Source organism: Alligator sinensis, unplaced genomic scaffold (assembly GCF_000455745.1).
Source record: "Alligator sinensis unplaced genomic scaffold, ASM45574v1 scaffold502_1, whole genome shotgun sequence".
NCBI classification, from domain to species: domain Eukaryota; kingdom Metazoa; phylum Chordata; order Crocodylia; family Alligatoridae; genus Alligator; species Alligator sinensis.
The window spans coordinates 4,104,009-4,120,359 of NW_005841896.1; the positions used below are offsets into that span (position 1 = coordinate 4,104,009).

A 16,351-nucleotide genomic window follows, 5' to 3' on the forward strand; every position below is an offset into this window, starting at 1 on the left:
GGGGGGGGGGGAGGGGCCCAACATGCTCCCCGGCAGACCTGGAAGCGGACCAGAAGTGCTCCTGGTCCACTTCTGGGTTTCCTGCAGAGCACACAGGGGAGCCACTCCATGTGCCCCAGCATCGTAGCATTCATGAGCCGTCTGCTACCTAGAAGTATGTAGAAAAAACATTTAAAGCTACGTCAGAATTGCCGAATCTTTCCAAATCGATTCGGAGGGTTCTGATTTGATTCAGAGAGATTACAGGGTCCTCTGATTCGATTCAGATTTGGAGATTTGGCCAGCGAATAGGGTCGAATCTCTGCTGAATCAAATTAGGAACCAAAGCTTCACACACCCCTAGTAACAAGCTTTAACATGTGGATGTCTGTGCTTGCTGTGCCCTTAGTATGGTCTAAGCATAAAGTGTAATTTCACCTGTATATGTTTTTTAATTTCTTTGGGGGGGTGTTATTTATTAACAGTTGGATCGTGACTATTGCTATTTTTTCTATGTCATAATTTTTTTATTTGCTATTAAATGAAATGCACAAAAAATATTGTGGCACAAAAACTGATTTTGTGTCACTTCCTGTTGGTGGAAAACAACCTTTATTATGTGCTTGTGCGGGATAAGGCATCCCTTGGGAAAGCCAACATGGAAAGCACTCCTCATCAAAAAGGCTGCTTTCAGTTCAGCCAGTTACATGATTCAGTAGTTCACTGGCTCAGGTCTACAAGTAAGAGCCCACTCACAGAGCTGATGCCTTGGGCCTTAGAAAGTGTACAGAGCAAGAATGTTCTCCTACAAATGTACTAAGTACTGCAAAACCCCACCTCTTCTGTGACTCCCCTCAAGTATGTCAAGCTGGAACCTCTCTCAAAGCCTTCCTACAGACCCTAGGGTGTCAGTTTTTTATTTTGCCAAACTAAATGATGCACCATTCAGCCCAAACCCTACCCCAGTTCCTGTCCTTCCCTTTCTGCAGCCTAGTCTACTTGTATTTATAAGCACATGCATATGGGTCTTATTCTACCACAAGACTCAGCCACACTCGCACAAATATATTCTTTCTTCCTAACATAAGCATTTTCCCTTCCACACTAACACCTTCAACACAGAACTCAAAACCTCATAGCCACAAGCCTTCCTAATTCAGACTAGTTAATTAAATACTTTGCTATGGGTAGATTTACAGCTTTATATATCAAACATACCTTATTAAATATACCCACAGAAATTTTTATTTATATTTTATATATATATATATATAAATAAATGCTCGAAAATATTTAGATACGGCTTTGCTTAGTTGTGCACATTGTACAGAGTTAACATTTTGAGTGTCATTATGTAAACCAGCAGCAGAAGCTTGTGGCACAACACTTTGAAATGACAAGTTGTTTCTAATACAATATCAGTTAGAAGCTGTAAAAAAGAAATTGCTACACAAGCTTAACAGGCTATTTTCCAGCTAGACAAGGAGAATTAGTGGCACGCTGTGTAGAAATCGAAGATGTTACCTTTTCATTCCTGCAGTTGTTTAGCCCCATGTTATTCATGGAAGGCAGTTTTCCATCAACAGTGTGTGGAGGCGGCTGCTGCTGCTGCTGTTGCTGCTCCCTCTGGATCTGTTCTCTCATCTTTCGAGCCTCCTGAATAGCTTTCATTACTGTGTCCTGGTCCCCAAATAGGGCAGGTGAGTTAAGACTGGAAAGGATATCTGTAAATGCAGAACACACCTTTCTTAGACTATCATTTACATTCAATTCAAAATTGGTAAGTCAGCTTTCATTCTGTTAGGGTTGCATTTTGTTGACTTTTGCAGGCAGTAGATGCAGTAATAATAGTTTCTCTTCAGAAGGCTGAAAGAACGTAAACCAACTGATAAGAGTAGGCCCACTTTATTTTATTGAAAATGTGACCACTGAGTCCTTGGCTAAGTACAGACAGTCAAAAACCCCGAGGCTGAATTAAGTCAATCTTTGCAGGTTAGTCTAAGCTGTGTAGATTGAACCAATAAGCAAGTGAACAGACATTCACTTTTGATTCCAGAAATGCAGCCATATGCCTGCAGTGGGCCAGTCAAGAAGCCAGGGAGCACTAGAGCATGCCACCCTGCTGGGCTGCAGCAGACAGCTTGAGTCAAGGAAAGCCCACTGACCATGCAAAGGAGGGTTTGCAGGGGAGGTACAAAGCATCCTGGTATGGTGGGAGACTGTGAGTTAACTTAAATCTGGATGGGATCTGGGACAGAGGTTCAATAAACTGATTTAACCTAAGTCAGTTAAGTCTAATACTACATCCACCCAGGTTTATCTTAAACCAGCTTCAGACATTTTAAAAGGAGTTTATGTGCACTGAACTTCTGTTGTGTAATGATTTGAACTGGTTTCCAATAACTTATGAGTTTATGTGTAATTTCTGTTCCCAGCCCCTGACAGCCTATCACAGAAACCTATGAATAACCCCATTAAACTCAACAAGACCATTTCCATGCTTAAAGTTAAGCACTTGCTTAATATGTTGCTGGCTTGGGGTCAAAATAACAAGGCTTTAAAACATTAATTTAAAAAAGACTCCACAAACAGAAAGTAAGCTTACTTTGTTGGCCATTGAAATATATACTAATTTTATATAGTGTGTCTTTGCCAGGGGAAAACTCCCCCCCTGTACTGAACTTTGAAGTTCAGAAATAGCACAGAGCATTTAGTGTTGGGGGTCGGCATGTTATCACCTTAATATGAATTCCAAGCTGTAAATAAACTGAGACAAAACTATTTATTTTTTAAATTTCTTTTACACATTGTAGAGAAAAAAAACACCTTTATCCCTAAGACTAACATTTCTCTGTAAACTACATTTTATTATAGGTAAAGATCAGCATTCAGGATAAAGCTTTCTAATTTTAGACCAGTAGACAGGAATGATTTGATGATTGGTAGTTTTGGGCTGCTGTGGTAAAGCATTGATCCACCTGCTGTTGTTCCAAAAAAATGTCCTGTTATGGAGTATATGGAAGAGAACGGGTATACACATTCCAGCTAGGAACACTTGGGAGAATCCTGCTAGACAAGCAAGAAAAGCTTGTCATTTTAAGTGCTCCAGGTTTGCCAGGCTTGTGAATTTAATTATACTTCATTTAAGAAAAAAATAAAGCAAACAAGCCAAGTCTGAATTCCTGTGCACTTTGGCTTCATTGACTTCAATGACTAAATGAGAAGGGCAAAAATTGACCCTAAAGCATACTGATTTAAAAAAAAACAAACCTTCAAAAAGGTTAAGGCACCTTAAGTAATAAACAGCCAATTTAAATTGGCAATCAAGAGAAGACCTGAGAAATCACAACAGGCTTGTCTGAAGCTGAACTAAGGTGATTTTTCCCAAAATAAAGTGACACCTTTATGACCAACCAGCAGTGAGTGCTCTGGGTGGCAGTGATGCACAGGGCAGTGTCACTGGCTGCACTTGCAGCAGGAGGGTGGCATCCAATCCAGTAGCACAGTTGTTTCTATTTTTCACTTCCCCAACCAGGGCCAGTGCCTAGGGCTGCTTCTTGGTCATCCTCCCCTTCCCCTTCGTAACAAATAAGACTCTTAAAGCTCCTAAGTTAGGAACTTACACCATGTCCCTAGGGCTGGCTGAAGAATGGCCCTGCCTAGGAGCTCCAGGAACACAGTACAGACACACGACACACCATTATTTCTATTTTCAGAAGTGACTGTAAAACTTGGGGAATAAGTCCAATTACCTTTCAATGAGACCTTGGCTCCTGGGTACCTAAATGACTTTTGGAAATGGGCCATGGGTTCTTAGCTCACTTCAGAGCTTATGAAAAGTTTACCTCTTGTGTTAGCCTCTCTCGTACTTTTGGACCCAGAAGAAAAGTATGCAAAGTTGTTGTGGTTTGATTTTTAATAAAAAATGCTCTCATCATCTATTTCTTTTGTTCGCTATCTCTAAAAACATTCTCAAGCCTGACTTCAAACTGACCTCTTGCACTTAATACTGCAATGGTAGTGTGCCATAGAAATAATGCGACAGATAAAATGACATATACAATACTGCAGGATCTACATGTCAGGAAACACAGAAGGCAGGAACTCTAAATGTGAAAAAGATCCACTCTTTCTTTATATAAATGTTCTTGTTACTCAAAGAGGAAAGGATTTTTATGGGTGTTATCTTTTACTGGACCAATTCCATAGTTGGGAGGGAGATAGAAAATCTTTTGGATTCCAAGTACACTTCCTCTGATCTCAGTCAGTCTAACAAAATTATTACCCAAAAAAATCCTTACGCTTTTTTCCTGGACCATCAGGGCTATAACATTACCCCAACACTACTATATTTAGCTACTCACAAGTAGCATATTTACTTGAATGCAAGACAAGGATTTTTCCCCAATCAGAAAAACCCCATTCCCCGTCCCTTATAATTGTTTGCAAGGAAACTTCATTAAATACATTGTCTATCATTAAACTGCTGCAAAAGGAGCATGTGCTCTGCTCGACAATGGAAATCAACTATGAAGTTGATTAAATGCAGCCAACACTGAGCATGACAATAAAAAACAAAGCCCATATGGGGCAAATATACTTTAAAAAATAATAATAATATACTGCGTGTTCCAGGTCAAATAATCCAAATCAGTTCCAAATCATATTGATTGAGCAGAACTCATTCATTCCAAAAACCATATTGATTGAGCAGGTAGAACTCAATCATTCTAATTTGACCTGGAATACAAAAAATTTTCCAATTTTTTTTTTTTTTAATGTGGATCTCTGTCCCCTGTGAGGGACTCAAGATCCTTGGGGTGGAGTTCAACCCTGAGCTGAGCAGAAAGAAGGACTGGAAAAAACAGAGGCTAAGGGTAAACAGATTTTGAACCTGTGGCATGTGTGCCACCTCTCCATGGGGTTTGTGTGGCACTCATGAAGGCAGTGTTGCTACTAGTGCTTCTGTACCCCACTCTGGTCTTCTCCCCTGCTGAAGCATGTCACCCACCGAATCCAGAAAGCCATGTGTGTCTTTTTCAGCAGATCCAGATGGGAGAAGGTGGCAAGGAAAACCGTCTACCAGATGAAGTGCACCAGGGGCAAGGGAATGCCAGACATCGTCCCGTGCCTCTGGGCAAGGTACATGAGCCAGATTTGCAAGCTGAAGACTGGTGCAGAGACCAAAACAGCCTGCTTCATTAGGTATTTTGCAGGGCACCTCCTAAAGCTGTGGGAGGTTTACACACTGTGGACCATAGAGCATCAGTGGTTCTACAAGGTCCTAAATGAGTTCCAGAGCAGTTACGACCTATGGAAGGAAGCCCCAGCAACCATGTCCAAGGACAGGAAGATGCAGGAGGCAGTCAGAGCCAAAGATAAGCTGTCAATTGTGGAGCTGCATCTCGGTGATGGCTGTTAGGCCACGTGGGAGCAGATCTTCCACAAAGGCCTACAAAATGACCACAAAGACCTGAACTGGTTAATAGCCCACTAAGCACTCCCAGTGTGGGCACTGAGATACAGAGAGGGGCGGAGAGGTCAGCCCAGATGCCCCAGGGAAATCTGCCAAGGCAAAGCAGAGACCATCGACCACTTCCCATGGTTCTGCTCATACGCCAGGGAGGTGTAGGAAAAGGTAAACTGGCTCCACAAAAAGGTAACAGGGGTCAGACTGATGATGAGAGAAGCAGCGCTGTACAGGCACCTGACTAAACACCAGGGGACCCAACAGCCCACTTCGATCAGTTTGTGTCCTGCATCAGGACTGCCCTGTGGAAGCTCAGCAACCTCCTGATATACAGGCACGTGGAACTTTAGATAGCGGACTGTGTTAAAACGGTACTGAGTGAGCTGCAGATCTACTACTGGAAAATGGTAGGAGAGGATGGAGAGGAGGCAGCCAACATCACCTGGCAGAGAAACCACTGGCACAGGTTTTTCAATGACCCGCCTTTTCAGGGAAAAGACAAAGAAGAAGACAGCAAGTCAAGTGGGTTGAGGGACAGCAATGAGGACAGCAAAGATGATGACAGCAACAATGGAAACAGCAGTGACAGTGATATGAACTATGGGCTAAAAGCTACCAACTGGCACTAGAATTAAAGGGACTGTAAGTGTAATAGGAAAAGAAATGCAGACAGGTGCGCGGAAAGGTGGGTGCATGGGTGTGATTATTATAAAAGGTGTGCAGGTGCACAGAAGCAAGGTTTGTTACAGGTGTAAGGTTTTGAAACTAGGTTAAGTGTTTTGAAGAACGGTAAGCTAGATGATGTACATCTATCTATCTATTTATATTTTAAGACATATTTTTATACACATACACACGCGCACACACACACACACACACACACACACACACAGACTCTCACTTAGTATATAAGCTTTTAGCAAGTACCCATCATCCCCAAATCTGCACCCTGCATGTTACTTGTATCTGTACGCACCCTTTTAAAACCACAGCTCTGTAATGATGTGGCTTCTTTGTGCAGGGACCTCATATCTTCACTACTATGTAAGACTCACACCTTCAGCTCCCGTATCCCCCATCCCACCACCGGACTAAGCAGGCTATATCCTTACTATGAAATTTAGTTACATCCCAGGGAATTATGCGCAGAAAAATGCAAAATTATGCTCAGAAAAAAATCAAAATTATGCAAAATTATTTACATTTATTTCTTTTTTTTTTTTACAAATTAAACTAAATATAACACTACTTGAAACTTCTTTAGAAATATATGCAAGTACTTGTGTTGGGGGGTGGGAGGTGGTTGGGGGTTTGTGGGGAGGGTTGTGAGGGAGTTGGGGGGGAGGACAATGGAGGAAATTATTCATGGGATTGTGCAGGATGCCCACAAGCTGTACTCATCCCAGTCGGTCCCCTGATAGAAGACAGATGCAGCAAACACTTTCCTCATCCCCAGCATCTCGTTCATCCTGATGGGCTAGGTGGTCCCTAAGACCCACCTCAACAAAGCAGACAAAACCTGAAACGGCAGCTGAAGAATTGGCTGCACCTGCCACTCTGGGCCAACAATAAGATCCTACGCATCTCCTACCAACAGAGAGGTGCCAACATCCCCCACATGGGTGACCTCTGTGACATCACAGTGGTCACCCACACCTTCCACTTCCTGACCTGTGTCCTGAGCACCCCGATGAGCTGGTGAACAGCATCACCACCAGTGCTAAGGAACACTGTCCACTGGAGGACTGCCAAGCAGCCCACCACCTTGCCACCTTCCTGAGAGGCTCACTGGAGGGCAGTTTTGGCCAAAATGGCCTCACTGTGCAGCCAAGCCCACAATGCCACATCCTGCCTTGGTAAGCTCATCAGCTTCATCTGGACCTGGTCCAAGGAGTGCGAAGAGCTTGGAGGCTCCCTGCTCCCAGCCCCCAAACCAGCCACATTACCATGATTGCCTGCCTGAGGACCTGCCTAGAGAGGTTCCTAAAGGATGTCAGCCAAACAAAGTATGCTAGCAACCTGAGCGCAAACTTGACCAGGTTAAGGTATTTGAGTTCACCTCAAAGTGGGATGTGAGCAGCCACTTGATGCCTGATAGAAACTTCGTCCATTTTTTGGACAGGCGCTTCATCCACTGCACCCAGCTCAAATGCCTGCCATTAACAGTGACATCTGCTACAAGAACCACAACAGGAGGTGTCAGAGGCACAGCTATAAATGAGAGACCATCCCACATGTGCTACATACTTGCTATGCCACAGTGTGACAGCTCCACAATCTAGACCAGCTGGTAAAGGCCATTCTAGCCTCAGCTGGGACCATGTCTATCAACTGAAACCTTGTTTCTTTCTATGACTAGGTCACTAAAAGCTTAGATGCAGGTGTAAAGGTAGATGTCATCTACTTGGACTTTAAGAAGGCCCTTGGCACAATATCCCATCTTATTCTTATAAACAAATTGAACGGCCATACCATAGACAATTACACAATCATGTGGGTGGCAAATTGGCTTAAGGGTCATACCCAGAGAGTGGTGGTGGATGGGTCAGTATTGACCTGGAAAAGATATGGGCAGTGGGGTCCCCCAAGGCTCAGTCCTTGGGCAGGTGCTGCTCAATATCTTCATCAGCGACCTGGATGAGGGCATGGAAAGCACTCTGTTCAAGTTCACAGATGACACCAAACTATGGGGCAAAGCAAACACACTGATGGGAAGAAACCGAATCCAGGCAGACCTGGACAGGTTAGAGAAGTGGGCATAGAACACTAGGATGCAGTTCAAAAAGGACAAGTGCAAGGTGCTGCAGCTAGGGAGAGGGAATCACCAGCACACGGTAGGCTGGGTGATATCCTTCTCAGCAACACAGCAGCAGAAAAAGATCTTCGAGTCATTGACGACTCCAAGATGAATAGGAGTCATCAACGTGACAAAGCAATTAGCAGAGCTAACTGCACTTTGTCATGCATTAGTAGGTGCATCACAAACATGTCCAGGGAGATGATGCTCCCCCCCTCTATGTGGCACTGGTCAGGCTGCAGCTAGAATAATGAATCCAATTCTGGGCACCACAATTCAAGAAGAATGTAGACAACCTTGAGAGGGTCTAGAGGAAGGCCACTCATATGTTTAGAGGCCTGCAGGGAAGGCCTTATGAGGAAAGGCTGAGGGACCTGGACCTTTTCAGCCTCTGCAAGAAAAGGCTGAGGGGGGGATCTTGTAGCAGTATATAAATTGATCGGGGGGGCCAGGGGGGGGGGCATTAGGGAATAGGAGATGCTCTGTTTACCAGAGCACCCATTGGAATAACCAGAAACAATGGCCATAAGCTGATGGAGAGTAGGTTTAGGTTGGACATCAGAAAGAACTTCCTCATGATTAGGGTTGCCAGACTCTGGAACAGACTCCCAAGGGAGGTGGCTTCCTTGCATGGAGACTTTGTATCTTCTCTTTTAAGTAAGCATTGCACATTTAACTGCCCCATCCCCCATACCAACCAACCCCCGGTCTAAGCAGGCTTCGTTCTTACTATGTAACTTAGTTGCATCCTCTCCCCTCCCACCCTGTACTATGTAGCCACATTTGTCAGGGTCTCTGTATCTCCTACCACCCCTTCAACTTCGTAACTTCTTTGTAATGTTTACTAATAAACTAAATCTGCTCTTATCAGTTCATATAAAGAACCCTGAATTGCCCCCATGTTCGTGTGTGGGGGAGCAAAGACTCCGAAATTCAGGGTCACTGGATCCTGGGATGGGAGACACCCCAAACATGGAGGTGAGTGGAAGAGGCTTCCCGGTGAGGTTCCAGGTGCAGACAGGACATTTGCACCCAGGACAGCTGCCAATGGAGAGAGAAGATTTCTTAACAAAAATCATGCAAGACCTGCTGAAGGTAAAGCTTGCAATTTGTATTGGCTCATTTGCATGTCGGGAGGAGCAGAGTGGGAACTCAGCTTCAGAGATCCCAAGAGCAGACTGGATTTCTGGCAGCATCTCAAGCCGGGCTAGGGGAATCCCCAGCTGCAGGGTTTTGAATTTGCCAGGGGAGGCACAAGGAGGGAGCAGCTGGTTACAATCCAAATGTACTCTGGCCAAATAAAGGAAGAGGATGTAAGTTTTTGGCTTAAAAGATACTATGAGAAAGTAGAAAAAGTGTAGAAAGTCCTAGACAAATTGGGGGGGGGGGGGGATAGACTGGAGCCTGGAAAGCCAGGGCAATGCTGAAAACCCTGGTTACCCAGATGAGGTTACCCAGATGAGGCACCTCCCCACAACAATCTCTCTGCGCCCCCATAGGGGCTTTGTCTTCTATTAGGGGTGGCCCAAACTCTGCCACAAATGCAGGGAGAGCAGGGACACCTGGTGGCACAATGCCCCCCAAAAATCGTGCCATATGCAAAGGAAAAGACCATGAAGCCAAGGACTGTAGCAGACTGGCACTGTAATTTGTATGGGGAGGAGGAGCATGTCTTTAAAAATTGCCCCAAATCCTTCATAAACAAGGCAAAAAACATGGCGCGACCCCAGTGGTCTCAAGCCCTCTAGACCAGCCCCCTCCATCAGTAACAGAGAACTTGGGGGTGGCAAAGGAGGATGGAACACGGGAGGGAACTCAGAGGGAAGAGGAAACAAGACAAAGCTGCCCCCCACCTCCGAATCTACAAGTGGTCTTTCAAGCAGCCAAATGAGGAACTTGTAAGATTATGAAGGGAACAGGAGATGGAGGGAGAGAAACAGGCCACCCCAGAAGGGAGCCAGCAGAAAGCCACAGATGCTGAAGAGGAACCCAATGCAAAAATGGAAATCCAGGGGGGACAGGAGGAGCCAGACCAGAATGGCTGGGAAACTCCAAGGCATAAGAGAGGACTGAGGTCCCCCCCCACAGCTATACCAACCAAAAAAGGGAGCCTGTCTTCCTGAAGGCTCTCTGCAAGGTTGTAAAAAACTTGAGCCTGAGCAGAGGGCCTTCAGGGAGACAGGCTCCCTTTTTGGTTGGTGTGGCTACCACTGCCCCCCCACACTGCTTTATGGGCTTCCTAATAGTCTCATTGAATGTGAGGATCCTGCTAAAGAAAGAGAGATGGGACAAAATATGCAATGCCTGGGTTAGCTATAAGCAAATATTATCTTCAGGAATGTGGCTTGTAGAGTTCCAAAAAATATCCTTTGTTTGAAAAACACTGGTTGCATGGTCACTCCACGTGATTGGGGTCCAGCAACAATAGATCATCAGGGGTGGCCATCCTGCTGCAAGGAGACAAAGTGAGATCCCTGCAGGACAGACAGATTGCTGCAGGCAGACTACTACAAGCCACCTTTGAAACAAAGGGAGGGAAATTTGACCTCCTAAATGTTTATATACCAGCCAATAAGGAAATGAGGATGTGCGCCTTCCTGGAAAACATGACTGTGGCAATCCCCACTACTTGGCCAGTGGTGATCACAGGAGACTTCAAATGCATCATTAGAGAGAGAAACAGTATAAGTGGAGGCCAAAAGACTGGCCTAGAAAGATCCTTCAGGATGATGTGTAAGTGTTGACAGTGGAGCAGGGCTGGGGGGGCACAACTCCATGCCACCAACACTGCCCCCATTGCTGCCAGGTACTGGCTCCAGCTAGATTGCAGCATTGCACCCTGCCATCAATGCAGAAATTGGGGGGGAGGGCACATGCCCCCATCCCCCTCCTGCATTAACTATGGTGATGGGCACATGGGCATGTGAGTTTGTGGCCAATTGGGTGCACAGTTGCAGCTATTGTAATGGGGATGATAATGGTTAGCTGTAGATGGATGTTATGGGCTTCACAAGTGAACTGCATCAGTTACGAGACAGGACAGTAAGGTACAGGAGTTTGTGTGTATATATATATTTGCAAAAAAATAGTTTGTAGTATATATATAAGCAGGTACAAAAGTGCTGCTTTAAAATGTGTTTATTGAGGTCCCATGCTAAAACTTGCAGCAGTTTCAAAAAAGGTAACATGCATCAATTCTGGAAGAACTAAGTCTATGGGTACCTGTAGTAATTTGCCTATATGATAAATTATGTTCAGGTGGGTGAAGGGATTGCAGGGGGAGCAAAGGGGAAGGGGGGCTACCTGACCCCCCAGATTTATTTTCCCTGACATAGCAGTGGAAAGAGGACAAATCAATCTATACCTGGAAAATTATAACAATTTTATAAATTTTCCATATAGAGAATCTAATTATTGGGGAATTGTCTTATAGTTAGGGTCATCTTATTTTCAAGGAAATATGATATTTAAATACATTTAACAAGAACATTTAGGCTACGGACTATGAGCAAGCTGTTTGTAGTAAGGTTTCAGTTTGCAGTTTAGCAGTCACAATTCACCATTTTAGCTTTGTAGCTGATCCCTTTGGCCTGGTCTCCATTCCATCTTTAAATATCTAAGTGGCATTTATATATTTCTAGCCATCTAAATCACTAAACACAATCCTATTCCACCTCTAAAGCATACATAAAATCACTAAGATGTCTATCTTCACTTAAATTCTCCTGCAATCCATCTAGAAAATGCATAAATCCCGGTTCCCTAGATGGAAAACCACATGGTGGCAGCAATGATACTGCCCACATTTTTACATGTGCTCCAGGGGGTGGAGAGGTGCTTTAATTAGAGCCACTCCAAGAGCTGCTGTAACTAAAGCACCCTCCGTACCTCATGTATCAGTGTCCCTGCGCTTCAAAATGGTGGCAGGGGCACTTTAACTGAAAAATTGAATGAGCTTTAGTTAAAGCGCCCCCATCACCATTTTGAAGTGCAAGGACACTGATATACAAGAGGTAGAGGTTGCTGGAGTACACTAATTAGCACACTCCATCAGACTTGATTAATCTGTAACTACAACACATTGGAGCAGGTTCCCACACATCTACAGGCAACCCTAGTGATTAGGGCACATGCCCAGAAAGACAGGGGTCTGGGCTGTAGGCCCCTCAAGCCCAAAGGAGACTGAACACACATCTGGCACTTCCCAGGAAAGTGTCCTAACCATTTAAATAGTCACTGAATACAATGTATCAGCTTTGGAAGCAGGGGCCAGAACCCTAGGCTCCCTTCTATCCCAGGGGGGTGTCATCCCACTGGGCCACAGAAAAAGCATGGCGAATGGAATTTATATGCTTTCCTTTCACCCCAACCCATCTTGCAATTCTTTCCATTGTCCAAATTTCAAGAGGGGCTATGGTTACCTATCTCCTACTTTCCTGGGAAGTAAGAAATGTGGATTTCATAACCATTAGGGTTAGGGGAACCTAAAAACCAGGTCTCCTACTTCCTGGGCAAGTGCTACAACCAGCAGCCTACTGTACCGGGAAAACATCAGATACTACATATGCATGCATACATACACAGAGCAAATGCTTCTCACTAGCAGTTAAGACGCACTGAAATGGGCTGATGTCTCCTCTCCTAGAAAGTATTTGTGTGTGTTTCTTAGTAACATGGGTCTGGGTAAGACTAACAGGCACCTTCAGAGCACCTTCAGACTCGCAATGAAAAGCAAGTCTAGAGCAGCTCGTTTCCCTGAGCTTCTAGAATAACTTACTGTAAACCTTCAAGATGCTACGTACTCCATGGACTTGAGCCAACAATGCACGTTAAGAACATACTTAACTTAAAGCATGTGAGCCATCCCACTGCATTGGCTCATATATAGCATAACACAAATATATGTCTTAGCATTTTAAAATCCATTATCCAAGCAAGGCACTCACAGTGGCACTTGTGTGCATTCATAACTGCTCATATGGTTGCCTAATCCAGAGTTCAGATTTGAGAAATGAGCCTTGTGCTTATACATGCAATTGATGTTTTTAAGGAGAAGTGTTTCCTGTTCACATAAAATTACTAGAATTGTATACTTATATGCCAAATGCCTGTAGAGATATATTATGCCCACTACTGCATCATTTTGATTACTAGCGCAAATCTTCTTTTACCCAGAGGAATCTTATTTTCCTTACGTGAAAACAGAAAGTGTTTGTTTAGTGGTGACTCTCCTGTAAAGGCACAAAGTGTTCTCAAGATGCCGGTTTAACTCGGCAAACCTACCTCGTGGGAAAAGATCCTTTTTAAAAATCACCACATATTTTCCCTCCCCCTTAGGAGTTTACCTAAAGAGGATCCTCTTCCCAACGGTCCACCAATAGGGCTGGGGATGCCACTTTTATTTGACACATTCACTGGGCTGCTTTTACTAGCTGGGAAGAGGTTCTGTGTTGGCGATGTCGGGGATTTGACAGGTTCAGCTGTCTTGGGTCGGGCTGAGAGATTCAGTGGCTGTGCTGCTTCATCCTACAAGAGTTTAATGTAAATAATTATTAGAAAAAAGACAAATGAAACACATTATCACTTAGTAAGCCACAGTTATTTTACACCTCCAAGACAATGCCACATTCTCCTGCAATAATAACAAAAGAAGCTAATTATCTGTCTCCTTGAAGATTCAACGAAAGAAAACCTCATTAATTTCTCTGTGTTATGCTTCTATTTACATTAACTATGTGGCTGGATCATTCTTTTTGCCAAATTAAAATTTGAATTAGCTCACATTACGGCTTAATTTCCTAATGTGTTTTCAGAGATCTAAATTAACCTAGGGCATTTACAAAGAATTATTTAAAATTTCCAGCAGCTCAGTAGTGCTTTTGTGCTGGGTCTATCTGAAAAGTTCCTGGAACTATAAATAAGCTATAGAACTTATTTTTAATATATTAGAAATGAAGCAATAAGAATTTCAGAAATGGCAACATTTACAGCCCTTATTTATATCTTTGAATCATTCATCCATAATATTGTTGTTATTGTACACCTTTTTAGGGTGCATAATCTAAATCATTTATTGATCTGTGCTCTCTTCCTGTAACAAAAAGAGTACTGCAAAGAACACAATTGCATTGATCTACGCCTTAATCTATGCATAATACCGTGCACAATTTCAAATATTTGGTACGTTGCCATTCCAAAGTCATCTGTCATCTGTTTTGCCAGATTTTATGTAAAATTAGTCTTTTTCATGCAATACTACCTAGTGGTCAGGGGATGCTCTTCTAATAATTTCTACCATGCTCAAACATTATTCTATCTGTGCCTTTTTTCTTTGAACAAAACTTCAGTTGTCCTCCTCTCCCTTGTGTACTGGCTTGTGCTTCTTGCTTAATTTAGTAGCAGCCAGCAAGGCACAGCACTTTAGAAATGGGAGAAAGCTCTTTTTCCTTAATTAAGGTAAGACAGAGATTTAAAATACATTGAAAGCTGAGAAATGCTGTATATATAAGGTTACATTGTTTATATTTCAGAAAGCAGCTCTGAGCACTTCAAAGTTTAGAAAAGTGCAACACTATTATATTGTCCTTTCCATTCTCTTTACTGTCCAGCAGTGATTCAGTAAAGTCCTAGCCAAACACAATGCATTAAACAAGTCTGCATAACAAATACGTATTTATTTATAATGGCATCCCATCTCTAGAGTTCAAATGATTTCTAAATAAGTTGTAAGATACATTTTTTACCTGTATGAATGGCTAAAATTAAACATAGTCCCTAACCCTGCAAAGAGCCTCTACCATCTATGCAGAGCATAACTGATGTCAATGGAGTTCTGCATCAACATAGGTGTTTTGCCCACACAGATGTAAATGAAGGGTAATGACCTTAGCAGGTTCACACAGTTTGTGGCCATGACACAGCAAGCTGTTTGCCTGCGTAAATACCCAGTGACTTGAACTGTATTCCATGTGGGCCCAGAGCTCGTCCTGAATTGAGTAGCTTGCAGTTAAGGGATTGTGAGCAGGCATACTTAGAGTCATTGAGTCAATGGACTGGAAGGGACCTGTAAGATCATCATGTCTGGTCCCCTGCTATAGGCAGGAGGTTAAAGAGCTAAAACTATCTCACAACAAGGTGCTTATCCAGCCTCCTCTTGAACACCTCCAAGGATGGTGACTGCACCACCTCTCCCAGGAGTGTTATAGATTCTAGTTACCCCTATGGAGAAGTTCTTCCTTATGTCCAGCCTAAATCTTATCTCTATTAGTTTGTGACCATTGGTCCTCGTCCTCTCAAAGGGTGCCTTCCTGAAGAGTTGCTCCCCCAGATCTTGGCGCCACCTGACATATCTGTAGGTGGCTATCAAGTCACCTCACAGCCTCCTCTTACCCAGACTGACCAAGCCCAGCTCCTGGAGTCTCTACTCATATGGCCTATCCTCCAGGCCCCTAATCTTGTGGGTGGCCCTTCTCTGCACCCTCTCAAGTTTATCTGCATCCCTCTTGAAGTGTGGTGCCCAAAACTACATAGAAGCCTATGTGAACATGTTCAATTCTCAAATAACTTTCTGTCCAGTAATTCTGATGCTACAATAAACAGAAAACAATGCCTTTGAACACCTCCAAAGTCTTTCGTTGCTCCTTCTTGTCAGACATCATTCCTCATCTAAAACAGCTGACAGGTGAATAAGCATTCTGGCCCCGATGTGAAAATCCTAACATTACCTTTTGAAACAATTTGACTTCTACAAAGTAATCCTATTTAGCTCTATAACTAATGTATATAGGTCACACAAACAGATGGTTAAATACAGAGAAGATTTTTATGGTTTATTAAGCAATGCATGACAATTAAAACTGCTGTGTACTGTGTGGGCAACAGAATTCTCAAAGAAAGCACTCTAGCGCTAGTTTATTGGAGAGTTTTTATATTAAGTATTAATTAAACTTTTATGATAACCCTTCATATTTTTCTGTATGAAGTTCTTGCAATTTACCTCTAATATTTTCAAAACAACAGTGAGTTTAATAAAGGAAGTATAAAAATGGGGGGGAGGGGTGTTACTAATATGTATTACAGTCCATTCAAGTTAAATTATGTAGGGA

The 16,351-nt window shown here is 43.3% G+C and overlaps 1 protein-coding gene across 10 annotated transcripts in view; it reads right to left on the reverse strand.

The window, feature by feature from the left end:
- The window catches only part of SOX6 (SRY-box 6), a 324,606-nt gene that overhangs the window by 92,310 nt on the left and 215,945 nt on the right, over positions 1-16,351 (reverse strand). For all 10 annotated transcript variants that reach the window (XM_025197397.1, XM_014517206.2, XM_025197396.1 and 7 more), the window contains 2 exons: positions 13,592-13,772; positions 1,504-1,703 (listed from right to left, as the gene is read on the reverse strand). In XM_025197397.1, coding sequence (XP_025053182.1) covers positions 1,504-1,703; positions 13,592-13,772 — 381 coding nt within the window. The remainder of the gene's footprint in view (positions 1-1,503; positions 1,704-13,591; positions 13,773-16,351) is intronic.